General features: G+C 42.0%; 1 protein-coding gene and 1 pseudogene across 5 annotated transcripts; one reads left to right on the top strand and one right to left on the bottom strand.

The window, feature by feature from the left end:
• On the top strand, nucleotides 1-27,198 carry CNR1 (cannabinoid receptor 1). 5 transcript variants are annotated; one of them, XM_008517911.2, is made up of 3 exons: nucleotides 1,087-1,636; nucleotides 3,074-3,156; nucleotides 21,681-27,198. In XM_008517911.2, exon 3 carries the CDS (start codon nucleotides 21,744-21,746, stop codon nucleotides 23,160-23,162), a length of 1,419 nt encoding a protein of 472 aa, XP_008516133.1. In that variant the 5' UTR covers nucleotides 1,087-1,636; nucleotides 3,074-3,156; nucleotides 21,681-21,743; the 3' UTR covers nucleotides 23,163-27,198. The 5 variants fall into 5 exon arrangements, with proteins under 5 accessions (XP_070489694.1, XP_008516132.1, XP_008516133.1 ...); XM_070633593.1 differs by lacking the exons at nucleotides 1,087-1,636; nucleotides 3,074-3,156 and adding an exon at nucleotides 1-232; XM_008517910.2 differs by lacking the exon at nucleotides 3,074-3,156 and having other exon boundaries at nucleotides 411-1,636.
• Nucleotides 20,163-20,400, bottom strand: LOC103549526 (dolichyl-diphosphooligosaccharide--protein glycosyltransferase subunit TMEM258 pseudogene; annotated as a pseudogene).
• Nucleotides 27,199-27,255: the final 57 nt, after the last annotated feature.

Genomic DNA, 27,255 nt, shown 5'->3' with positions numbered 1-27,255 from the left:
GTTTGTAGGTTCGCAATTCACCATGATAAATGTAAAGACCAATTAAGGTTTGATCCGTGCACACGGGAGGCAGACGGCGGCTGATAGTGGAACCAATTAACGAGCATGTCCCCTAATTTCTGCCGCGGCCGCCGGGCGCACCGCGGATCCCCAGGCGCCTGCGGCGGCTGCCCCCGAACCCCGCGAGGCCCCCGCCCGGCCCTGGAGGGGGGCGTCCTCCTCCAGCAAGAAGGTGCGAGGAGCGGGGCCCCCAGGCGGCTGGGGAGGGGGCGCGCTGGGCGGGGAGGCTCAGAGTCAGCCGCCTACGGAACCCAACTGTTTGCAGCCGGGGCCGGGCGGGTGGGGCGCGCCCGAGTGGTCCGCGCCGGGCGGGGGCGGCGGGGGCGGGAGAAGGCGCCCAGCGGGGAGCCAGGCGGAGCCCCGAGGGCGGAGGACAGGTGGCCGCGGGGCCGCCGCCAGGTAGCAAACAGCTCTGGGGCTGCGCGGCGCGGTCCCAAGGCTTCGCCCGCCCCCGGGCCTGCCATGCTGCTGCCCGCCGCGGGGGCGGCCTAGGGTAGGGGCCGTGGGGCCCGAGGCCGCACCCCCGGGCCAGGAGCGCCTCGATCTCTCCCCTTCGGCTCCCCTTCCCCTTCCGGCTGAGTCCGCTGCCCCAGACGTGACCCCCGCGCAAGGTGTTGGCGGTGCGCGCAGCCGGGGCGCGCGTGATTAATGGCACAGAGGTCGGGGCGGCGTAGGCACGAACCCCTTCTTGGCTAGGCCAGGGTGTGAGGGTATCCGGGAGCAGAGCCAGGTCATGGCAGTGGGGGCCCCCAGGACCGCGGCGGCGGTGGCGGAGGAGGAGGAAGAGAAGTAGGTGACGTGGGTCCGAGAGGCTGGTCCCCTCTGGCCCCGGGGCCCGCGCCGCGGCATGTCCCCCGCGCCAGCAAAGTTTGGAGCCACGGGCGCCGCGCTGCGCAGCGCACGGGTCCCTCCCCGCGCAGTTCCCTCGGCGGGGTCTGTGCCGCCGCCGCTGCCAGGGCAGGACAAAGGCTCATTAACACGTGATGGGACCGCGCTTCATAAATGGGACTGGAGCGAGAGGGAGCCAGAGACAGAGCGAGAGCGGAGGGAGAGGCAGGGACCGCGCGCGCTGGGCCAGGCGACAGGCGCCCGAGCTGGCGGTGACGGGTGGCCCCACGCCGGGCCAGGCGGGGCGAGCGGGAGGACCCAGTAAAGAGCCCGGGAAAGGGGCGAGGCTCGCGGGCGGAGGGGGCGCCAGTCTCTGTCGCTGTCGCGGGCTGGCGCTGGAGACAGGGGACGCCGGCGCGCGGGGAGCGCGGACCGACTGACTTATTGACCGACCGACGGAGGCACACCCCGCTCACCCCACCCCGCCTCGCCTGCATCCCAGCGCCGGCGCCACCTCCCCCTCGTTACTCCCCTGGCCACCCCTTCCTTCTCCACTTCTTTTCCGCCTCTGCCTCTCCTTGGCTCCCGCGGCGCCAGTGCCTACTCCTGGCCCGGGCGGGGCGCCTCGGCTCCCTGCAGAGCTCTCCGTAGAGTCAGGGGGGACATTTCGTTCTGGCGGAGAAGCAGCCCCTGCGCTGGGCGAGAGGTGCCGAGGGAGCTTCTCCCCGAGGACCGGGGGATGCGAAGGGTAAGACCTGGCAGAGTTGCGTTTGGAAATACTTTTCCGCCTCCCGCCCCCTCGGGTACTGACCGGTGTGGTCCCCAAGTGTCCTTCGTGGAGTTCTTATTCCGTGTGAGCGAATCGTGCGTCGGTGTTTACTTAGCTGTATAGCCCCAGCCTGTTAACTGTGGGCTGTGCTACTTCTGGAGATTTCTACCATTTACTAGTTATTGAATGTGTGTGCACCTGGCTCTCTGTATGCACTGATTGTGTGTTTGCGGAAAATGTGTAATTGTGCATGTTTGAAAAACAGATGCTTGAGCTGGTGCTTAATGTCTATAAACCATATCAGTAACGAAGTCTTCCCAGAGAAATACATCGATCTCTGCAGCAAACCTAGAAACTGTCGCAAGTAAAATATAAATGTCATATAAAGAAATGTATGTCAAATAAACTTTTGACATAAAAAAGTATAGCTACAGAAACCACTCTTTTTCGAGGAATAATCAATGTGCATTTAACTAGTATCTGGATTTGAATGTTGATGGAACCATTTAACTCAGAACTAGCCATTGGGTGAATAAAGTTGCTGTGTTTTTAAAAGACATCTCTTGCTAAGGCTCACAGCCATAAATGGATCACGGCCTGAATGCAAATATGTTTGCTGTGATAGACGTGAGAAACTGTCATTTGGTCCTTTGAAAGTTTAAAAGCAACATGCATGTTTCTAATTTTAGTTTTAAATTGAACAGATGAGAAGAAAAAATTAGTAACCTATTAATCATTTTGTCCCCCATCTTTTTTATTTTTCTTCACATAAGTGCTATTCTTGCCTTTGTTGTTTTCTTGGTATATTAAGCATCCTTGGGCATTTAATCCAATAAGAGATTAAAACACATTTACTGGTTTTAAAGGTGTTGAAAGATATCTCTGTGGGTCCTATAAGTTCTCCTTATTTTTATTACCAAGTTAACATTTTTTGAACAATGGGAGAAATGCAATTTCTTAGCAGAAACTCGGTGAACATTGGGTATCAGTGGAGTGACCACTGCCATTAATCTATTTTGCAGAATATTGAGAAGCTCAGAGCAACCAACCTTTAAGGTTCCCCTAGGACTTTATCTGATTTAAAGTGTTGCTTTTCTAATCCCACCTTACTGACAGTTTGCAAGGGAAGATACACTGATTGATTTTTTCTCTGTCCCTTTTTTCCTGGTACTCCTTCCCCTCCCCCACTCTCTAACTCAGTTAAGAGCAAGTTTATCAAAATAAAAGGCCCTCTATAGTTTCTTAAGCGAGACAGATTATTTTTTGATTATATCCATACATGAACAGAATCCATGCATCTCCGGAATGTTAAGTGTTGCATACCACAGACAGTTAATTGTGGGTGCAATAGCGGTTGCCACAGTTGGGCGAGAGACTTGATGATGGACATGGTTTTTAAAAACTAATTCATTTTAGGTTCTCAAGAGAACTTACTGTAAACGGACTCTTTTTGTTCCAAAGATGTCTCCCACTCCAGGCGGGGAGCAGTCTTGGCTGAGGTATGTATCAAGTGTCTGATGGGGAGAGGTCTCATTGTGTTCCTAAGTCTCCGTGGGGGTAAAATAATGCCACAGGGGGAAATGCCGAGTTCTGACCTTTCAAAAATAAAATTACTCTGCTTGCATACTAGTTAGGCAGGCAAATTAGATATCCATGCCCCCTGATTTTAATAGATAGCATCAGTATACATGCATTTAAAAAGAATGTGATGCTTCGTCCTCTAACTAAACCATAAGTGATAGTAATTCATTTGGTGTGTAAAGTTTGACATTCTGGTGGAAATCCGATCTCACGTTGGAGTGGTCCTGGGCTTTGTTTGTTATCCACTGTTTTCTGTCTTTTTCTGTTATCCTTTTCCCAGTGGACTGTGTGCCTCGCTGTCTCGCCTGTAAGGTTGTTCTTCTCTAATAAGCCTAGCTGCAGGAGCAGTGTGTTCTTTTTGGCATTTCAAAATGTTAAAATAGTGAAATTGTTAAATGTTACCAAGATGAAACTCCTGGGAATGAAATTCTCCAGAAGAACCACTATGTTTGTGGCATGTTACAGTCTTTTCCAAAAGAAAACTCCTTGAATCGGTTTACCTATTTTCTCAAGGAGGAAGCAGCCCCATTGATTGTGTTGATAAGTCTTTAGTATGCAGTGTCAGCTTATTAATTACTAAGGCAAAGCCTGAAAAACTCTTTCAAAGCAATCGTATGACATTCTTCTTTGCTTTGACTCAGAATTAACATTAACCACCCGGAAATTTAGACAGGCTCCTTGGTTGTCTTGCATATTAGTATTTGGAGTTAGAATGGAATACTTTGCTTTAGAAGAATAAACTGTTATGAAATGGAATTTATAATCGCAGTTTATAGTTCACCACGCTTACCAAATGTTTCTTCCCAGCAAACAGTTGGCCTAATAAGGAAAGGGATTATTTCCCATAATTAGCTCTCCAGGAATGCTGCAAAAAGAGTAATAAATTGAATTTGGAAGTACCTAACGACACTTGATGAGTAAAACAAGATTTGGTTATAGCGTCTTGAATTTGGTTAGTAAGATGGAGCCTGTCCTCTAGGTTGCTGCCTGTTATTCTTGGGGTAATTATGTTAGCTCAGTTGCATGAAGAACACAGATGAGAGCTTTCATTCCTGCAAAAAAGGATGCCGTGTCTCCACCAGTGTAAGTCTGTCTCTTCTATTTTTGTATTCATCACTTTCTAATTGAACTGACAAATTAGTTAGAATGAAAGCAGCCTTTGGGTTTAAATTATTTATAATTCTGCTTTTGACTCTGAAACAACCTGGACTCAACATTGTTTGAAAAACTGTGCTGGGGCCAGGTTTATATGTTGCATTATCTACATTTTGAGGGACCACAGCTCTGCTGATATTTCTTTTCTGGACTGAAGATTGGCAGACAAGTTAAAGAATAGGAGGAAATCAAAACCAATTGATGTACCTTGTATTGGCGAAATTTTAACTTCTTATTTTCCCGCCGTGGATCTCCAGCTCTTTCTGAGTCCTGTTCTCATAATAATATTAACTTGATAATATAACTGCCTGAATGCTGTTTTTGGGGGTTGGGAGATTCAACACTTGGCCACTGAATTGCTATTTAATGTTCCGATAACTGTTTAATTCACTTATCTGTATATTCTTAGATTAGATTGGATTAACTAGAACATAGATCAACTCAGATTTCTTTCAGATACTTTCTGGACTAAAAGAAACAATAAATATATCATCCAAAATATATGTAATATCAAATTATATGCTGCATAATTTTAGATAACCATGTGTAAACACACATTTATACATATGTATGAACAAACTTTTCATAGATGTATTTCATGACCGAAGTAAAAATTAAGACATCTATATATTTGAACATATAATCCAGATTTTAAGTAAATACTCCAAATTTGGGGAAATGTCCGAATTCAGGGCAGCTATGCAGATGGACACTGAAGACTCAAGGTAGAAGGAGTATCCACCTTGAAGCAGAACAAGGCCGTTCTTCTTTTCCAGTATAGTGGAAATTCCTTCCAGTCCCATGTGTTCTAAGAATCTTGCAAAGGTGCCAGAATGGGCATAACCACATTTGAGTGTAGTTTTATCATACGCACTTATTGATAGGTTTAACACAGTTCTCACCAATCTTGCTAATTGTTTATTATTTTGGGAAAGAAAGTTGAAGGAAAGTTGGAAGAAAATATACAAAGTTATTACTATATCACAAAATGCATATTACCTACTTCTATTTGTTATATATAACGCACATGTTAATGCTATCACAAGTAAGTTAAAAGTATAGGAAATTTGTGAGAGGGGAGAGCGGGGGGGTTGTGTTTAGCGGTTTTCCAATGCCTCTCTTGCCACTGCTCAAGTGTTTGATGTTAGATGAACTTCTGTCTCAAACAGGCCTGCATGGATAATAGGTATGCTGATGACATATCAGTAATAATAGGTCAAAGCCATTACATAAAGTAATCAGTGTGATTACCTCTAGTTCTTAACATAAAATATTTACTAAAAGCTTTCCTGGGTCGTATTTCTTCACTGAACAGGGTGCCTCATGGAAAATAAAGTGCATTGCATTATAGTAGTTATCCTAGGACAGTTTCGATTGCAAATATATTCTTGATCTAGTTTTCATGGAAATTTTCCATATATTTGAAGTATTTTCCATATAGATTATAAATGAATAATTTGGGGATGCCTCTAATTTGAAAGTTTCATTTGGCAAGGTTAATTTCATAACCTAGTGAGCGTGGAATTCTCGAGCTTCATAGTTGTGTTTGGATGGGTTTTTGAGGGAAGAATTGTTTACTCACCAAACCTGAGCAAATGGGCCTGGCAGAGTCGTAGCAGTTGTTTTGGAATACTATGAATTCTGTTTTAGCCCCAGCTGGAGAAATGTTCACACCTGCACTTTAGGAAAGCTTTCAGAGTTTTGCTTTGTATGTTTGGTTTGTTTTCTTATGTTTTTGAATATGTGAGTTGAGACTGGTTAGATAGAAATGGATATTTTTTAGCCAACTCTTTTTTTAATCCATTGTGCTATTGCATTAGGCTCTGTACTTTTGAAGAAGATTCCTAAAGTAGATTTTGCATTTTTTGAATGCAACAAGGAATTTAAGTTCCCTTTTCTCCTAACACGGATGGCAAACCATTTTTCCCTAAGAGTATAAGATTTTGTTATCTAAGGTCTTGTTTTTCCACTCTAATTTAGGTTCTTAATTGTTTAGAGTTGGCATTCATTGAAATTTGACATCTGTGACTGGGTTCCTTACCACCGTTATCAACTCTGAAGAGCATTTAAAAATTTTTTTAACTTCAGGAGATAAAGTGCAGTATAGTTTCCTAAATTTGACAGTGTAATATCTATTTTTTTATTCCTACTAGCAAATTCCATGCTATTGCTTTTTAAAGAAAAGCAGAGGCATTTTTCAAAGATGTGCCAGGCAATCTGTTGTGGTAGTTGAATATACTGGCAAATGCTTTCACAAACTGTGTATGTCGGTAGTATATTTAAATATAATTAAAATAAAATATACTGAGGAAATAATGTTTTTCAAAATTTATGTTGAAATGGGAAGATTCCCCTCTTTCATCATTTCTTCATCTGTTCTTGTAGATCATATATTTAGAGAAGAAAATTGGGATCAATATGAGTTCTGTAAATTCAATTAAGTTATAAGGAGTTTTACATTTAAATGGTGCTAAATTCCAGTTTGCTTTTTTAAAAATGAATTTCTACTTTCACATATGGGCATTTGTACTAGGAAATCTTATAACATTGATTTCTGTTGGTCAAGAGGCTAAAAAAGCTGTTTTTAACATAGCAAGGGAACCAATATCAGAAGTGATATGCCTTTGTCACTCTCGTTTGCTTTTTACTCAACTATATTTAAAAATAAGTCAACCTGACTTCTTCTTTATAAGAGAGACTTAATTTAATGCCACTATGATCTGTGTATTTTGGTTTATTCCAGTGTAGCTTGTTAAATGGACCAGATTCTCAACTCATTTTAATGCATTGCTACCAGAATTTGTAAATGTTTTCTCTAGCTTTTGTATAAGTTGTGGTGAGGAAGCAGTATGCATGTAGAGGAAGAGGAAAGCTAAACAAATTAACACATAACCAAAGTAAGCAAAAGAGTGTCCAAAGAATTCCGTATCTTTGCATAGGGGGGAATTTGACTTTGGAAAATGTACAACTACTTTTGAAAATTATATCTAAGTTCTTACAAATTAAAAAAAAGAGGACATCTTGGAATGATTTTAGTCATCGCCTAAGGAAACTAATTATGAGTAATCGATGATCCTTTTTTATTGATGAAATAATTAGAGAGGGAACAGTCTGCCCAGAGTCATAGATTTAAGTGCTTTGGGATACATTTCCATATATATATATAACTTTCAGGTATTTGTGAAAGATACTTGCCAGCTATAAGCAGTGTAAATTGCATAATTACCAGGATAATTCTGTAGGATAATTTGCAATGGATCTGCAGTATGTGGACCTACTGCAAAATTTCCATTTTAGTGTGTCGTTTTCTGGGTTCATCTCCTGTGATACATTACTTTATGGTTTGGGGAAGAGAACAGAATCAGAAACAGAAACATTTCCATCTTAAAAAAAATAAGCTGGAATGTTGACTACTTTTACTTTTTTCCTATTCTTTTATGCTCAGCAATCCTGGGTCCCCTCCCGATGGTGTTGAAAGAAATGGCTAGCAGGCCTATAAAACTTGGCATGGACTTTGTAAATAGAATTAGGAGAAAATGGTGTGGAGCTCTTAGCTTATGTCTGCACACTGGGTATGTACATATATCTTGAAGCTACTTTTTTTTGCCGGACAAAATATATAACAATAAGTTTCTTGAAAAAATGCCGAGGAGCCCTGAATTCTATGCTGAAAAACCTTGAGAAGTTCCCCACTCCTGCTTATGTTCAAGCTAGACTACATCTTCTATTCCAATCAAATAGGAATACCTTGGTTTTAAATCTTCTGTGGGCAACGACTTTATCACGAGCAGGCCCCCTTGGCAATTCATTTCGTTGATCTAAAAACCTATTCTCATAGAATATTCTTTCTTGCTATCTAACCTTAACTCTTCTTAAAGCTTAATTCTATTTTCCTCCCTCATTTAGTCTTTTTCATAGGTCTCCATAATTTTGAACAGTGTTTCTTTAGCTTTAGAGTGTATCAGAATCTCCTGGAGGCCTTGTTAAAACACAGATGCGCCCCAACCCTAGAGTTTCTGATTCTGTAGGTCTGAGGTGGAACCTGAGAATTTGCATTTCTCGTAAGTTCCCAGGTGATGCTGAAGCTGCTGGTTGGGAGACCACCCTTTGAGAACCAATGATGTATAAAATAACTCTGCATGCACTTACATACCACTATGTGATTTCTCAGAGTCTTCTTTAAGATGCACACTGGAATTTCCAGCCCATTCTCACCTATCTTATTTCCTAATTCTTTATCTTCACGTCACTTTTTCTGAGTATTTTCAGTTCCTCAGCTGTGTTCAAAAATCACATAATTGCATGACACACACCCTTGGAAGGGTTTGACCTTGAATGAGTACAATAGAACTACCTCATGGTTTCAGTGGCATAAACATTCTATACTTGCATCCAATTTGCATGCTTACTTCTTAATCATAACTACATCTCCAAAGCATATTTAGCCTCTTTACTGAAACTTAGCTCTTCCAGTTCTGTTTGTATGTATTTATTTGCATCTTGAAGGCATATTTTTCTATTTATGTCTTACATTATTAGTACACACTGAAAATTTTTTAACATTTCAAGTAAGAGATACATAAGTACCTGGTTTTCAAAATTGTGTTTGAAGGGAACCTTGAAGTTACACAATAATAAAAACTTATTTTAAATTATTCCAGTGAGAAAATGATAGGAAGGAAATTGAATTATTTAGAAAGCTACTGTATCCTTGATTTGTATGAGTATTTGAACAAAAATTCACTTCTCTTGTGGAATATTCCATTTTAGCCCTGTAATAATAGAAAATAATTTTCTATTCTTTTTTATCACAAAGTTATGACCATGTTGGTGATTTCACATTTGAAAATTGGAAAGCCAAATGTATCATAAAATAGAAATGAGTTGAGTTTGTTATTAGAATTGATTTTGGGCTCCTGAGACATTCTCATCTTACTTTTAGCATCTCTTGGCATAAACATATCATTTGTTTTTAGTAGAACTACTTTCCTTTACTCATTCTTAATTACTTTCTTGAGGCAGAATTCCAAATATTCACAATTAATTTTTATCAATATATTAAGTTTTCTCAATGCCCTTTTGCCCCAGAAAAGCAATTAGAAATTTCGTTTTTGTAAGCAGTGGTGATAATCCATTTTAACCCTCCGTAACATATTTTCTTATTTATGTTTTAATTAATTCAGTTGTAAAATGCATAAAATGTTGTAGCAGGAGAAGTTGCTCAACCAAGGCAAGAACTGTGTCCACTGAATAGAGTAACTAATTGATTCCTGAGGGCTTATAAAAAAAAAAGGCCACTCCATCTAGTGGTTGAATTTTCACATAACTTCTTTTACAAGTGTGTATTGAAAACACACTTGCATATGGAGAAACCCATTTGGGAAAGATCAATGCATAATAATATGCATGTGAGGGAAGAAAAGTCCATTATGATCATAATTTCATATATTGTCTTTGAAAGTCTATAAACAGCATATAATTAGGATTCATTCGGGGTTGTGCATGTTGCAAAGATCTCTTTATATGTCATTGTTATATGGGTAAACGTTGAACTTCATAATACACACCCAGGCTAAACAAGGATGGGGATGAAAGGTAAATACCTGATGTTTGCCCATAACCTCCATTTGTCATCAGAGTCACTTCTGTTTGCTACTGAGTAAAGATCCTGGGGTAAATAATTGTTGATGTCTTTCATGTAACGTTTACATTTGGGCAGTTTTTCTCAGATGGATGTTTGTATGAGACCAAGACTCAGGTTTAATTCCCTAACGATCAACTGACTTTATGCCAAGGAAAGCTATCCCCAGTTAAAAGCCATTCTGCTAAGATAGATCTGCGATGTTGCCGATGCACACGAACATTGATTTAGTAAACAGGTATTGAGTCCCTACCCTGTGCCAGGCACAGTACCAGGCAGAGGACATGGAAGGCCAGATAAGATGGGGCCCTACTCCCAAGGTGTTTGTGATCTGAGGGGTTTAGACACAAGAAAGGCTGCTACAGAATGACTCAGCAGTACCATCATCTCTCATGGGAGAAAACCTGAAAGCATGTGTAGGAAGGGGGTTTACACAACCCGGTACTGATATATCATATGTCTGTTACATGTTTGCGTACCCTGTTCCGGTCTGTCACCAGTGGGAGGGGAAGAACAGATAGGGGGACTTTACTTGATGGGGTGGGGTAAAATAGAGAATCATTTCCCTTGTATCCTTGACCCATATCCGTTACACAGGTGTGACACATGGATAATGTCTATATTGTCTGTAGTGCTAGGCACAGAGTACACACCCAATAAAAATGTGTTACATGAAGTATGGAAGGGCCTATCACTTTATATCCACCAGCCTCATTGCTGTAGTAACACGGCTTTGTGTCCTTCGGGCACTGCGAGTCTGTCACAAGTACTTTCTTGTTGGAGCCTTGCTAAGGTTTACAGAATTTCTTCTGCCTTGATTCTAGCAAGATCTTAGGAACTGGCCACAGAGAGTCTTGTTCCCTCTGGGTCTAAGAAAACCACACTGCTCATGTGGGAAATTGAGTGATTTCAAGTGAGTTTGAATTTCTCCATATGGGGAATGAATGTTTCAAGCTTTTGTTTACTAATAACCATCATGTCTCATTCAGACTGAAAGAGGGTGCCCTCTCCATTCCTTGCTGGTATTGTGGAAACTCATTACTGTCCGCAATCCTCACTATTGACTAATGAAGAAAAAAAATCCACCTAATTTTAAAAAATAGAGGGAAAGACAGGTTAGATTTTATTTATTATGAGCCAATAGTCACGGCAAATAAGGTGCTAATCCAGGGTTGGGATTTATAGTTTATAGTTAATTGTCATACTTTGTCCCTGAAGACCATGGGGCAAGGATGATTTGCAAGTGCTATGGGCAACCTTTCTGCTGCCAACAGATCATTCTTTCAAATTTTAGCTGTTCACTGTGTAAAATTATCATGTACTATTTATTACCTTCTTTTCCCAAAATCAATTCTTCCCCCTCCCTTAGAGATGGAAAGGCGAGTGTCTTATTAAATGGCTCCCAGACCTCAAAGTTAAGAGCAAGACTTCAGTTATGTTGACCTGGGTTGATGTTCTGGCTCTGTGTCCTCTAGGTGGAGACCTTGAGTGAAGGGTTTACCTCTCTACACTCAGTTTTCTCCTGTAGAATAGGGATTGTAATGGCACCTAATTCATGGAAATATTAAACAAAAATAATATATATGCTTAGCATGATGCCCGGCACATAAACTTTCAAATGTTTCTTATTGAAAATATTTGGGAATTGGAATTTTCTCTATTATGTATTTAATAACCGAAATCACCCCATTGCTCTGAGATTTGAACCTGGAGAAACAAGACTTGGTTTCTGGTTGGACTTAATTTGTATGCTCATGGATTCAAAGAGAAAATCCCCTTCATTGCAGAATGAATGAAGAAACTGAAAAGTAAGCGGCACCATTGGGCAACATGTGGCACACTTTAACTGCTGCTGTCGTTGGTAGTGAACTATAAAGATAATCTGTCTACTGGGTTCTACGTATGTTATGGACCAGAATAATATATTGCTTTTGGCTTTTAATGACCAAACCTCATATGCAAGATAAAGACAATTTTATGGAGTATTTTAGATATGGGCCAGGCTTCTGTTGAATTGAAAAGTTGGCAGCTCTGTTTCAAGGCAAAGCTGCTTCAGTTATGCTCCATTACTTTCTTTACAGATTATGTAGAAAAAGTATCTCTCTAAAAAAATAAAGGGAAAAAGAAAAGTTACTTCTTAGTAGGAAACAACAGAGCAAAATTAAATGATAAATGGAATTAGTTATAAAAGCAAATCATTTCATTTGTAGCCTTAATTTGCCTCTGTGATATGCTTTTCTTTGGCATCACTGCCTGATGGTGAGTGCTAATCTGATAGCATTTAAAGGCATCATTTCTTGAGCCCTGAAATTCTTTAAGTTTTAACAAGCCTTAAAATGTTAAATAACTAGGCATACTTCAGGTTAAATATGAACAGAAATATAGCCTTATAGATGTCTTAATATTTGTTTAGTTAATATTAGTTGATATATTTTTATGAAAAATCCAACACTCACTGATATTGCTAGTAAGAATAGTCCAGAGAAAATAGTACATTTAATAAGTTCTATTCTACGTTACAAAATATATGGAAAGCTAAAGCTTTGAGAACCAACTGAGCATTACCAGCGTAATGGAATTTTCGTTTATGTATGGGAAGAGGAGCCGACATTAATACAAGGAAAAAGAATTATGTATTTTTGCCTGAATTATCAGGATAATTAAGTCAATCCTTTATTTCTCTTTGCTATAGAAGATGATACAAAAGGTTACCAGACTAATAATTCCAAAACTCTAACAGTTAGGTAAGAGTTAGAAAAGACTCAATTGCCCATTCAACTGTAGCAGAAATATTATTCATCAAGTTATGATGTTGGCCCATGAGACCTGCCATGTATATTGAGGACATGACTTAGACTAATGCTATTATAAGAGTCAACTAAAATTTTCCCTACTAACTTTAGAGAAGTATTTAGAGAAGCAAGTTATTTTTCTTGATCAGATTAGTAGAAACCAGACTCGTTCCCAGAAATAAATGGAAAATAACGAACAAATATATCCACTGGCACCCTCATTCTCTTGAACCCTTCACAGGGCTCTTTTACAAGGCTAGCCAAGCAGAACAACACAGAACCAAGGGAGAGAGTACAGAAGACAACAAGGGTAAGCAATGGCCTGGAATTCTTGCATTTGATATCCTGGACTCATCAATAGAAACTGTGAGCTCGGTATTGTCTCCTTAAAGCATTTATAAGCTTAGAATATTAGAGAAGGAGCCAACGGGCTGATACAGTCTGTAACTATATCGGGAGCATCAGTCCTTTTGATGCTTTTAAAGGGTTTTCTGCCTTCCTGGACGTGACATCCTGCAGGAAGCAAATATTGCCTACTCTCTGTTCCCCCAGAGATGCTGCACAGGCCAAGACTGCAAGCCTTTTGACTCCAGATACAACAGTGATAAATCTCTAAATTATTAAAATGTCTCTCTAAAACAAAGAAGGTCTTCAGTAGGGCAATGAAGACTAAAATAACCTGCTATTAAATTATACTGATACAGAAAAGATTCTATTTGAAGTCTTGTTTTAAGGACTTACTCCATGCTCACCCTAATGAGAACATGGATGTTTTATATCCTTAATGGTTATAGAAACAAAGATACAGGCTCTGGGTAGACTTTTTAAAAAACTCCATGCTGTTGCCATTTCCATAAAATTTCTCTGATGATATCACAGCCTGCCAGGCGATGTGTAAGTTTGGGGGTGGTGGATGGAGAGGCAAGTGTGCAAATGGAGAGGCGGACAAAAAAACAGGTGATGGTATTCTAAAATCTTGAAGTTTTTAAAAAATAATAGATCCAACACATTAAAATAGTTTTATTGTTATAAAGCTTATAAAGTTATTGTGATTTATAGGTTAATTTTGTGAGAATATGTTGGTTACATTTTTAAAAGCAGAATTCTAGAAAAATCTCCTTAAATGTCGTCCAATCATTCTTTTACTATAACTATAACAAAAACTTCTTCTTTAATAGGTGCATGTGTGCATGTTGCTAAAAGTTTCCAATTATGATTTTCCCAGTAGCAAACAAAATTAATGGCAGCTTCACCCCTCAAAGCCTAAACTATATTACTAATGAATCCTCAAAGAAAACTCTCAGTGCAAAAAACAATCAGGTGGAAATTACTGTAATAATCCAAATGTAGAAATAAAGGAAAGGCTCGCTGAAATGTGGAGAACAGTTTTCCTGCCATGATCCCATTAACTGTGAAAGTAGCCTGTGCACAGTGGTATTTTGACATGACTAAGATCCTTGAGCCACACAAAATCCATGTGTATTTTTAACTGTATTCTTTCATTAAAGTTGGCTTCTGTTGGGGGGCCGGCCCTGTGACCGAGTGGTTAAGTTCGCACGCTCCGCTGCTGGCGGCCCAGTGTTTCGTTGGTTCGAGTCCTGGGTGCGGACATGGCACTGCTCATCAAGCCACGCTGAGGCAGCGTCCCACATGCCACAACTAGAAGGACCCACAACGAAGAACATACAACTACATACCAGGGGGGCTTTGGGGAGAAAAAGGAAAAAATAAAATCTTTAAAAAAAAAAAAAAAAAGTTGGCTTCTGTTGGACAGAAATTACTCTATATCTCATAACCACACCATACCCTGGTTCAGATTTAACGACCTAGTTTGTTTTAATGAAAGTGCTTGGTCACATTAAAATGGGAAATTGTGATCACATATGTGATGATCTTAATAAAGAGTCAATCACAGGCACACATGTTTTGCTTTCCTGGAATAAGGCCTGTGATCCTTTGACTTCACTGAAGAAGCTTTGTAGCTCTTCCAGATACTAAAATTTTAATCCTTTTTTTTTTTTTTTTTGCTTTTTCTCCCCAAATCCCCCCAGTACCTAGTTGTATATTTTAGTTGTGGGTCCTTCTAGTTGTGGCATGTGGGACGCCGCCTCGCCATGGCCTGGTGAGCAGTGCCATGTCTGCGCCCAGGATCCGAACCGGCGAAACCCTGGGCCGCCCAAGCGGAGCACACAAAACTAACACTCAGCCATGAGGCTGGCCCCTAAGATTTTAATCCTTAAGGCCATGTCCATGGGAAGATTTACCTAGATGGGCTGGGATAGGACACAGTGATCTGGTAGGAGGTAGTCAATTACTGTTGACAAAATACCTTAATTTGTGTTTGTAGGAAGCCAGAAGACTTGAATATAACACAAGATGCAAAATGGCTTTATCCTAGTTACTGTTAATCCTTAAAACAGTGCTGAAAGTCCAAAAGCAGAAGCTCTGAAGTCTGAGAGACGTGCGTTCAGCTCCAAACTCCTTATTTTCTGGACAGTTTATTTAACGTTTACTGACCTCCATTTCCTTGTCTGTGAAATGGGAATTATAAAGAAGCAGCTGACAGAGTTGTGATGGCAATTTAGTGATAGAATATACATAGAGTCTCTCAAATGCCTGGAATATAATAGACGTTCAATGAAGTTTCTTCCTCCGTCCCCTACGTGTGTATCTTCTATTTGCTTCGTGCTTTAAGTGCTGAGACAAAAAGAAAAATTGAATAAACAGCTTATGATCTGATTAAGGCAGTGAATTATCTTGAAATATAATTAATAATATATGGCAAAGAGCCATAGTACTAAGTAACAATAATAATAATATTGAAGACAGATTTTGTGCTAGGCACTATGTCGAGTGCTTTAAATGCTTTTGTTTTTTCCATTTAATTTTGAAAACAATTCTGATTTTGGCCTCCTCCTCCTCCACCTCCTGCTTCTCCTCCCCTTTTTATGGATAAAATACTGGGGTTTAGAAAGTTTAGCTACTTGCCAATGTACAGGTCTGACACTAATCTTGGTCTGCTAACTCCTGGTTGAGTGTTCTCTCCATTACTGGTGCTCTGACTGGCTGGAACGAGTGGAGGTAGTGTAATAGCATCTCTGTCTTTGGTGAGAGGGATCTTGTATCACGAAGGTTAAAAGCAGCTCCAGACCCGTGCTGTCCAATATGGCAGCCACCACCACATGTGGCTGTTAAGCACTTGAAATGTGGCTGGTTCCAAATGTTGAAATGATAATATTTTAGATACATTGGGTTACAGAAAATATATTATTAAAATTAATTCTCTCTTTCACCTTTTTCTTTTTACCTAGATACAGAAACTTGGAAATTGCATATGTGGCTGGCATTGCATTTTTATTGGATAGCAGTGCTCTAGAAGGAGAATATATAGGTTCATTCTGGTTCCACCACCTGCTAGCTGGGCGAATGGCAAATTACTTACCCTCTCTGTGCCTTTCATCTGTACAATGGAGATAATAACAGCACTCACCTCATAGGGCTATTCTGAACATAAACAGTTTGATACACCTAAGAGGCTCAGGTTGCCACCTACACATAATAACCTCCCAGTAAGTGCTTAAAAAGGGAAAATCAGCAAGACTTAGTGGTCCACCTGGTTACAGAGGCCAAGAAGGAGGAAGCATCCAGGGTAAGTCTGAGGTCTGAGCTCAGGGGACTGGAAAGATTATTCACAATACCATAAGAAATGGGAAAGACGACATGACGGAAGGTAGTTTACTGCAGCATGATTTGTAATAGCCGAGATGATGAGTAACCTAAAGCTGCATCCGTAGGAGGCTGGTCACATTCATCAACAGATCCTTAAGGCAGCTGCTAAACGGAGGGAGGATTCGTGGACTAATGTGGAACTGTGTTCACGTATACTTTTAAGTGAAAGAGCAAGGTGCAGAACAGTATGTACAGTCCATTAGCGTTCATTAAAAAGAAAGTGAAGACAGAATGAACACATAGATGCTTGATTATGCATGGAATATCTCTGGGAAGAGGAACAAGGAGCTTCTTGCCTCAGGAGGAACACTGGTTGGCTGGGACAGCGGCATGAGAAAGATTGACTCTTGGCTGCATATCCTTCTACACTTTTTGAATTTTGAATCGTATGAATGTGATATATGCATGTAAATAATCAGAATTTCAAATAAATTGGTTTTTTAATTGGGAAGTGTGAAGAGAGAGTTAGTTACTTGAGAGAAGATGACTTAGGGATGGAGGCCTTGGACCAGCTCCCGAGAGCTGCTTGGACATGTTGAGCTCAAGCTTTGGTTTTCAGGCCAAATATCGTTGAATTAATTACCTTTCTCTCCTCTAATTTTAAGAAAAGGCAGATATTATTAACTCACTGTTTTAATGCATCAGTTAATAAAATTCAACTGCCACCTGTTAGGTTCACGTGAACACTTCTGAGGGAGCCTAGCTTTCTCTCTCTCGTCTGCTATCTTGTTGTCAGGCTGGTGAATCCTGTAAGAAAAAAAGACGCCATTCCTGTGCTTGGAAACCACATTCTAGTTACGGAAGTAAATACATAAATTCAGGATTAAATGATATGATGAAGCCTATAATAGAGAGATAAACTGAGGGAATTAGTTCTGCCTGGGGGGAAGGGCTGGTCAAAGAGAACTCAGAAAAGGAGGTTACTTTGGCACTAGGCCTTGCAAGAGAAATCTAACAGAGAGCTTGGAAATGAGTATGTCAGACAGAGGGAGGGGTAAGAGCACAGGAGGAAGGTGTGCAAGTGTGATTCAAGGAGCAGCAAGTCCTCTCCCGGCCAGTAAGCTGTGTGTTTAAGTTTGGGTGGGAGTTGAGAGGCCAAAGTTAGATTTGAGGCTGTGCCAGGACCATTAACAGTTCTCCCAAACTGGCTATCTTCTGTGCCCCTCTGATCATGGGAAAACTTTCCAATGTAAATGGGGTTGTTTAGCAAATGTAAGTTTGCAAAGAGCGAAGTTGACTCAGGAGACAGCCCAATGGTGGGGTGCATAGGACATTTTCTGGAAGAGAAGACGATGTGGGAAAGGAGATGATAGACAGTTAGCTAAACAGGGACCTAAGGACACTTGAGAGTTAACAGTTGGAGCCAGGGTGAGGTTGGGGACTCAGGAGAGATTTTAGGTGAAAGAACCAGGAAGCACTAGGCAACCAGGTTGGCTGCTGGACTTCGGACTGTTATTCCTGCATCCTTTACTTCTATCCTCAACAACTCCCTATGTCCCTGGACGCTGCCTGACTTCGTTCAAATTAACAGACTCCCTGTGCTGTGTCTCTGTGTGGTCTGTACACTAGTACTCCTGCCTGTGGTCAGGTGGTTCCAGCTCCCGTGTGCCTGGTTCTAGGACAGTGCAGTGAGGGTGAGCAGAACCCGTTCAAAGCCTGGACTAAGGAAGAAGGTGTAATTACCTGAGTGATGACAGAAGTTACCCATGGAGGATTTGGGGTCCTCGGCTTGGTGGTGCCTCCATATTGTCCTTACAGGCTACACTGATCATGTGAGAGGGCTACAGGGAGGGGCTGGAGGAGCTAAGGGAGCCCTCCTGAAAGACCCGTCACACCTGTCTGATTACCACCTGCAAAACATTGCCCGTGTTCTTGTTTGCTTCTCTGCAGCCAAAGTTGCCCAAGTCATCTGGCTCATTCCATGAGTATTTAGCGTAGGTAATCGTTACATAGGCAGCTTTCATGGTGAGAGGAGGGCAAAAGGGGTAAAGGAGCACTTATGTATGGTGACAGATGGAAACCAGACTGGGTGGTGAACACGATGCAGTCTAGACAGAAGCAGAAATATAATGATGTACACCTGAAATTTACACAGTGCTATAAACCAATGTGACTTCAATAAAATAAGGGAAAAAAGGTCAATAACCTCACCTATACAGAGCATTTTTCTAGCGCAAATGGGTTGGGCAGCTATTTAAGCTGGATATTTTGATTCAAGTTTCATGCTTATTTATTTCCCATTATAATTAGGAGCACCCCTCCCTCACCTTGGATAGGAAAGGACCTTTTTTTCTATTTTGAAATACATATATTCAATCAACCAACTTTTTTAGGGCCCCCTTCCATTTGTCAGGCATTATGCTAAATGCTATGAATAAATACTAAGATAGATAAAGTCCTTCCCTCAGAGAGCTTACACTCCAGTGGGTGGGAGGAAGGGGCAGAACAGATCCAAACACAGAGAAATTAGAAAATTTAGTAAGCGCCACAATAGAACTCTATTTGGATATTCTGGGAACTCCAAAGAGGGCCCTTCATCTGCACATGGGAGCAGGGGAGTTACAGGAGGTAGTGTTGACCATGCAGAGGGAGAGGAAGGGGTCTGGGTGGAAGAGCGTTAGGAATAGTGGGAGCAAAAGCACTGAGTGGAAGAGCAGTGGATTTGGGGTTTTGGTGGTTCGTGGAGCTGCATCTGGTCCAGCCCAAGTGGTAAGGCCAGGGGCGGTGAGAGGAGGATTGGAGAGAGAGCCCAGGGTCCACCACCCTGGGAAGCCGTTACCAGACGTCTTCCTGCAGGGGTAGAGGTGGAAGTGGAGAGCTTTCTGCTCAGGGAGATCAGCAGGTAGAGAACTCTGGGACAAGCGAGCGAGGGTCAGATCCGAAAGGGGCTCAGCTGGGCAAAAGAGAAGAGCTGCACGTGGTGAGGCTGCAGAGCATGGGCCTGAAGGGGAAACCCCCTGCACAAATTCGAACTTGGTCTTTGGGGTAAAGAAGTTGAAATGGGGGAGTCACACACTCAGGTCTTTCATGGAGGCCACTGCCGCCACTGTTTGGCAAGTGATCAAAGGGGCTGGGTCCAGAGAAAGGCAGGAAAACTGTGAGGCGGTGCTCTAGTTCTGGTGAGCAGTGATGGTGGCCTGGACTTAGGGGTGGCAGAGTGTGGAAGGGTGGGCCACATTTAACACATTGTGCCTGTTCCAAATTACTAACAAACAGAACAAAAACGCATCGTGACACTTAAGGTATTACTTTTAAATTGTTTTCTTTGCCTCCGTGTCCTGTCTCCACCCACACTAATCCTACATACTCTTGGCATAAGCATCTTTCCCTTGGGGAAGCCTCCTTCAACCCCCTAGACTGGCTGCTCCCACAGCATCCTGTATGTCCTCAGTCATAGCTGTCATCATGCTTTCTCATAATTACAGCGTCAGCTGCCTGTCTCCTCTGCTACGCTGTACTTCATGTGATCAGGGACTCTTTCTATTTTTTATTTGCTCACACATCTGCCTTTATTGTGAGCAGCAGGTAGGACACTTCCACCAATAGTGAAAAATTAATTTACAGAAGCAGGGATCCAGTGCGGCCCCTGCTTGGAACCCTTGGGAGCTCATATGTCGATGCTGACCCAGAGCAGCAAGAAGAGGACTCCAAAGCCGGTGAAGAGCAAGGCCACCAAAGAGGTGAAGAGCTCCTTGTAGATATCTGAGTGTCCGTGGTGGAGGTGACCCTATAAACGAAGAACCAGGCAGTGAAGAACTTGCTAGCGGCCAGCAGCACCACAGTCAGACGGGGGAAGACAGCTTGTTCGCTGGGCTGGCGTGTCTGCTCATGGCCTTGGGCACCATTTTGCCAGGCTCAGGGTAATCCACTGCTCTGCCACCAGAAGAAGGACTCTTTCTGGATGCTCTTGTGTTCCCAGTGCCTAGTGCAGCGCCTGGCACATAATGGGTGCCCCATAATTTGCTGAATGGATGAGTAAATGAATTATTAATTCAGACAGGTAGAATCTCTGCATTTTCACAGGAGGACTCAGAACTTTATAGCTTGTTCCAGGATAATGACTATCTTCTCTTCCCCCGAGTATAGTGTGATATGTTTAGGAACAGCAAAAAGATAATTGGTAAATAAAATATTGGTTTTATGATTATTTTAATTATTATAGATATCATTCAGCACTTCTATTTTTTATGAGTGAAAGAGCATAATAGTCACATTTTGAACAAACACTTATAAACAGTCAAATCAATTCTCTGCCTGTTTTCTTCGAAACAAAACCAAATTGCTTAGCTTGGAATTGAAGAGCCCTTAACATCTGGCCCCCTCCTCTCCGTCGTCCTTATTTCCGTCCACGTGTAAAGCCTCGGATGCTCAGGCCTGTCTCCTGTTTTCAGCGTGTTGTGTCGCTGCACAGCCGGCGGGGGGCGCTGTCAGGCAGCGCTGTCCGTCATCACTCCTTCCCAGGGTTAAAGAGCCTGGTCTGCTCTGGAGCCTCAGTGCAAGGTGGCCCTTCATGACATTTTTCTTCGTTGGTGTAGACAATTTAGAAGTGCCTCTGAGCCTCGGCTCAGTCCAAACGTCTCCCCTGGGTGAGGAGACTTGCCTGATGGAGTCGGAAGTAGACCCCGGATCTTCCGCCGACGTCGGGCGCTTCTTCTGGTTCCCGGCAGTCTCTTCCTCCGCCTTTCCACTTAACGCAGCTCATGCCCGATTCTGCGCTGTCTTGTCCTTTGGTTGTCTTGTACGTTGTCTTACTTGTGTGACAAGGTGATCAAAGTCTTCAAGAGCAGAGATTGTGTGACACGTTGTTGCTCTCCCCTGTTCCTACCAGCGTTAGGACACTGTGTGTATGTGATAGTCACACAGTGACTTAAATCTGCGCAGAAAGCTTAAAAGAAGGAACATATGTTTCTAGTGTATCCAAATACATCACCAGCTTTGGGTGGCTTTTCTCTAACTAAGTGCCTGACTCATTTTGTTGATTGAATCTGATTTTACCTATGTTCAGAGTGGAGAATGAAATAACACGATGGTACATGTTTGGGATGTTTACAGGAGAGTTTTTTTTTTATGTATATACTCTCCTGGTTTTCTCACCATTCAGCTTGTTTGTTTTCCCTCCCATTAGGATTCCCTGTTGCGGGTCTCTTCCTCAGTCGTTTGGAGTTTGGCCTAATCGAAGACGGAGGTTATGAAGTCGATCCTAGATGGCCTTGCAGACACCACCTTCCGCACCATCACCACAGACCTGCTCTATGTGGGCTCAAATGACATTCAGTACGAAGATATCAAAGGCGACATGGCGTCCAAATTAGGGTACTTCCCACAGAAGTTTCCTTTAACTTCCTTTAGAGGAAGTCCCTTCCAAGAGAAGATGACTGCGGGAGACAGCCCCCAGTTGGTGCCAGCAGACCAGGTGAACATCACCGAATTTTACAACAAGTCCCTTTCGTCCTACAAGGAGAATGAGGAGAACATTCAGTGTGGGGAGAACTTCATGGACATGGAGTGCTTCATGATTCTGAACCCCAGCCAGCAGCTGGCCATCGCCGTGCTGTCTCTCACACTGGGCACCTTCACAGTCCTGGAGAACCTGTTGGTGCTCTGCGTCATCCTCCACTCCCGCAGCCTCCGCTGCAGGCCTTCCTACCACTTCATCGGCAGCCTGGCGGTGGCCGACCTCCTGGGGAGTGTCATTTTTGTCTACAGCTTCGTGGATTTCCACGTGTTCCACCGCAAAGATAGCCCCAATGTGTTTCTGTTCAAACTGGGCGGGGTCACAGCCTCCTTTACTGCCTCAGTAGGCAGCCTGTTCCTCACAGCCATCGACAGGTACATATCTATTCACAGACCCCTGGCCTATAAGAGGATCGTCACCAGGCCTAAGGCCGTCGTGGCATTTTGCCTGATGTGGACCATCGCAATTGTGATTGCTGTGCTGCCTCTCCTGGGCTGGAACTGCAAGAAACTGCAATCCATTTGCTCAGACATTTTCCCACTCATTGATGAAACCTACCTGATGTTCTGGATTGGGGTCACCAGCGTGCTGCTGCTGTTTATCGTGTATGCGTACATGTACATTCTCTGGAAGGCTCACAGCCACGCAGTCCGCATGATTCAGCGTGGCACCCAGAAGAGCATCATCATCCACACATCAGAGGATGGCAAGGTCCAGGTGACGCGGCCCGACCAAGCCCGCATGGACATTAGGCTGGCCAAGACCCTGGTCCTGATCCTTGTGGTTTTAATTATCTGCTGGGGCCCTCTGCTTGCGATCATGGTGTATGATGTCTTTGGGAAGATGAACAAGCTCATTAAGACGGTGTTTGCATTCTGCAGCATGCTCTGCCTGCTGAATTCCACCGTGAACCCCATCATCTATGCCCTGAGGAGCAAGGACCTGAGACATGCTTTCCGGAGTATGTTCCCCTCATGTGAAGGCACTGCGCAGCCGCTCGATAACAGCATGGGGGACTCTGACTGCCTCCACAAACACGCCAACAACACAGCCAGCATGCACAGGGCTGCGGAGAGCTGCATCAAGAGCACGGTCAAGATTGCCAAGGTGACCATGTCTGTGTCCACAGACACGTCTGCTGAGGCTCTGTGAGCCTGACGCCTCCCTGGCAGCACAAGAAAAGAAATTCACTTTTTTTTTTTTAAGCTCAAAATCTAGAAGAGTCTGTCGTCTCATCGGTTATATTTTTTTAAGTTTACCATGCTTGGTGAAAAGGTGATTATCACCATGATCAGTTGTCAGTTCTTTAACGTTTCAATAGTGTAGGTACTCAAACTCGGTTCTCCAGGGGTTTACTGTGAAGAAAGCCTATTGCTTAAGTGACTGGAACGTTCTTCAAAGTCTCAATGAAATAGGAGAGAAACCTTTGGCTATACAATTTGAAGTCTAAGTACCCATAGAAAAATGCCATCAAATGTGTATTGCCTTTGTAACCACAACTTTCATTATAATGTGAAATGTGTTTGTCCGTAAGTATCAGAGATGTCCATTTTTACAACAGTTATAGTACGAAAGTAGAACAATTTTGTAAAATGTGTTGTGTCCTGTAAGATGTGTATCAGTGTTTACTATGTGTTATTTATATTTGTCTAGTTCAGCAAAACTGAAGGGTAGACTTTTATGAGAATAATGGAACACAAGCAGTGGATATATGCCAATGAGACCACTTTTTAAAAAATTATTGCCCATGATATAACTTTAGAAACCTTAATATTTTTTCAACTATCTCTATTTAAATTTGACACTGAAATAATCATAAAGGTTTATTTTTCTGTTAATACAACAAGAAGAATTTGAAGACTCTCCAAAGTATTGAGAATTCATTGACACAAAAATTTGTTAGCGCTGCATTTTCATACAAGGACATTTATTATCTTCTGGATGATAGCTGTTCTGTTGAGTGATGGATTACAATCCGATCTGAAGAGAGAAGGCATATTGACTTTTTTGGCTGATATCTCTGACTTTCTTTAGTATTTAGCTATTACTGGATCTCTTAAGACAGCATGTGTCAATCTTAATGTATATTATTATCACTGTGCAATTGCTGTTTACTTGAAGAGTATTGCATTCTTGTATTCCAGGTTCAAGTAGATTTCATGCCTGGGTGGCCAAGCAACAGTCTTCATTTTTTCTTAATTGAGAAGTGTTGTCTGGATCAGTAAAATTATACTGTGTGTGAGTGTGAATATAAATGTGTGTATGTGTGTGTTTCTATCCTGTAACTGTTACAGTAATGTCATAAAGTGAGAAAACTGTGACCAAGTATGAACTGTACCACTCGCTGCACTCGAGCAATTGAATTCAGTTTCTAAAATTGACTTCTTCCAGAAATTCTGTTGATAAAAATATTGACCGTAAACATTCAGAACCTTCCCTCTTAAGAGATTGGGTCATGTATTCCTAAACCGACTTTGAGGCATTCCCTGAGACCAGTGTTTAGCAAGGAATAATCAATGACAAACATTCAAGTGAAAGTCTGTATTTACAGTGTTAATGTCGGGAAATGAGAGCGTTTGTTTTCTGAGCACCAGTATGGATCAAGTCCGCGGCGATTTGAGTCATTATAGGGGAAGTGGTTCTAAAAGACCCCCAATGGTAACATCTTTTGATCACGTGTGTAGGCAGTGTGATCCCAGTTTAAGCAGCAGTGTACACCACTTGCTGAAGTAGGACCAACAGGTCTGGCCTTGTGGCTAAGGAGGGCCACCCGGCCGTGGGCGAGACAGAAAAGGGCAGTGAGGAGCCAACACACTCGTGAGTGAGGCCTGGATGACACAGGGCTGCTTCTGTGTTTTGCCCACATGTCACCGGTGACAGTCCAGCACCTGCTTTGTCTGGGGAGGTTCAGGTCAGGAATAGACCTCTCCTCTCCTGGTTTGCAAGATGTGCTAACGTGCAAAGATGAGCCCGGCTTGCTTTCTTCCTACACCCCAGTCTCATACTCCTCAGTGGTGCCACAGGGGCTCAGAATTAGGGACTTTCCCAGGAAACTCAACGCTGACAAATTTTACTTACAAACAACCTACTCCTTATCCAGATAAAGCATGGCACTTGCAGGACCTGCGGGCCTAGGACCGTGAAGTGAAGTGGAGCGCGGGCGTTTCTCTGGTGATTTCTAGCTATCTACATACCTGAGAAGCCTAATGGGCAGAGTCTTTTCTTGCAGCATATGGTCTAAGGCTGAGTGTGGCCTGTGGACCAAGCTGGAATACTTTTAATTGTCTGTCTCTGCAGCTGGAATCTGCCTGCTGGTTCCCTTACTGTACCTCTCTGTGATATGCAGATGGGGACTCAGGGTGCTAGAGGATTCATAAGATCTCTTTAGAAAGAGAAAAGATTATGGGAAAACTCAACAGCGTCTAGCTTCCATTTAAGAATTGTCCCTCTTTTGTCCTGCATCATTCTGAGTACTAGTCCACGTCTCAAAACTCGTCTGGCAGTACCAGCTCTCTTCTTACAGCTGTGAAAAGCTGGTGAGGATGAAATTCCTGTTATTGGTAGAAAAATTCCAGGGTTCGTTTTTGAAACTGTATTTGTGTGTATGCAATGTAGATTTTATAGTGTATTGTGCTTTCAAGATCTAAATCAAATATAATAAATTAAGGGACAATGGGGCTGACAGCACTAACTTGGTGCTTATTGATATTTTAAGAAATATCTGTGAAGTATCATCATTGATGTATTATACCACTTCATTTTAAAACACTTAAATTACTTTGATTCACTTTGACGCTTTTAATATCATTTCCTAACCCAAGTGACTCAAATGTTCTCCCCAATGAATATACTCATTAGAATCATTAGTATCATTCATTAATTAGTCCACTTACTAGACCCATTAATTTAAATATATTTAGATTTCAGTAAGTTTTATAAGGTCCAACTTCAGAGTTATCTACTTTCCTCTGAGGGTAACCTGTTTGTCCTGACCATGCTTTTCGCCATCACATATGTCTTCAGAAAGGGCCAAATTCCCAACCTGCTCAATTTCTTCAGAGTATTGATGAATCTTTCATCCTAGACCAAGTTTCGTTTAGACAAAGAGGGCTGTCTCCAAGAACCTCTAATTTTCCATCGTATGTGAAATATATGTCAGAGAAGCATGGACCTGGGAGAAGCTGCAGACTTATGCCTACATTTGAGATCATTCCCAGTCCTCCCCATCACTTCGAGTCTGGTTTATCTGGCATTAGGTGTCAAGGAATTCTGTCCACCTTAAACCCATGCTGCGGAAATAGGCCCAACCATGAGATGAGATGAGAATTAGGCCCTGGATGACTAGCATTCTAGTTACTGTCTTGTTGATTAATTTCTGCCATTCCATGTCTGTGAAAGAGACCACCAATATCATGCGCAAAATTAGATTTCTCACAATCTAACTGTATATTTGTATGATATCTTAAAATCTCCTAAATGCTGGGCAATGGCTATTAACAATTGTTTTGCACTGGCCTTCTGATGAAATGTTAACAATGCCTATTGTAACATAGACAAAACATTTTATCTACTGATTTGGGCTGAATGTATGTAAATAGGTTTTAAAAAAGTCAGATATTTAAGCGGTGGCCTACAAATCAGTAATTATCAGATAGGAGAGTTTCTTCACATTGCTGTGGCATCCTGAAAGTTATCTTCACATAAACTTGGTGTACCAGGCCTGCTGGGGATCAGAGTCCCCATGAAAGGAAAACTTTTCTTGTGATAATATGAATCAAGATACCAGATTATCTGGATTCTTGTTTCCGACGTTTCAAGTGGAAAACATAGCTCTTTATTGTCTGTAAATCTAACATTATTACTTTTCCTCTTAGCAAAATATTGTATTGTTAGATGTTTGTTGAGCTGGTAACATCCTTGCAACCGCTGCACTATCTTTGTTAGTAATCTGTATAATACTTTGTACACAAGTACTAGTAAGGTTGTTATTCACTGTAGCTTCAGTCATTGAATTACTATAGCAAAGTAGGACTTCTGTGATATTTACGATGTATTAAGCCCACACTATATTTTATTTCAATGATGTAATTAAATTGTTATTTATTCAAAAAGCAAACATCCCATCATGTCTATTGTCCTAAGTTACCTGGAATCAAATAAAAATTCTAGATTATCAAGAAGAACATAAGATGCCTTTGGATTCTGCCTTATTTCACAGTCTGCTGTTAAAACACTAGGGACTTAA

Source organism: Equus przewalskii, chromosome 9 (genome assembly GCF_037783145.1).
Source record: "Equus przewalskii isolate Varuska chromosome 9, EquPr2, whole genome shotgun sequence".
Classification (NCBI taxonomy): domain Eukaryota; kingdom Metazoa; phylum Chordata; class Mammalia; order Perissodactyla; family Equidae; genus Equus; species Equus przewalskii.
Note: the sequence above shows the minus strand (reverse complement) of the source record. Positions and strands in the feature narration are given on the sequence as shown.

What these genes read in the sequence shown, in the direction of transcription:
- CNR1 (XM_070633593.1), top strand. Translation starts at nt 21,744, where the DNA reads ATGAAGTCGATCCTAGATGGCCTTGCAGACACCACCTTCCGCACCATC.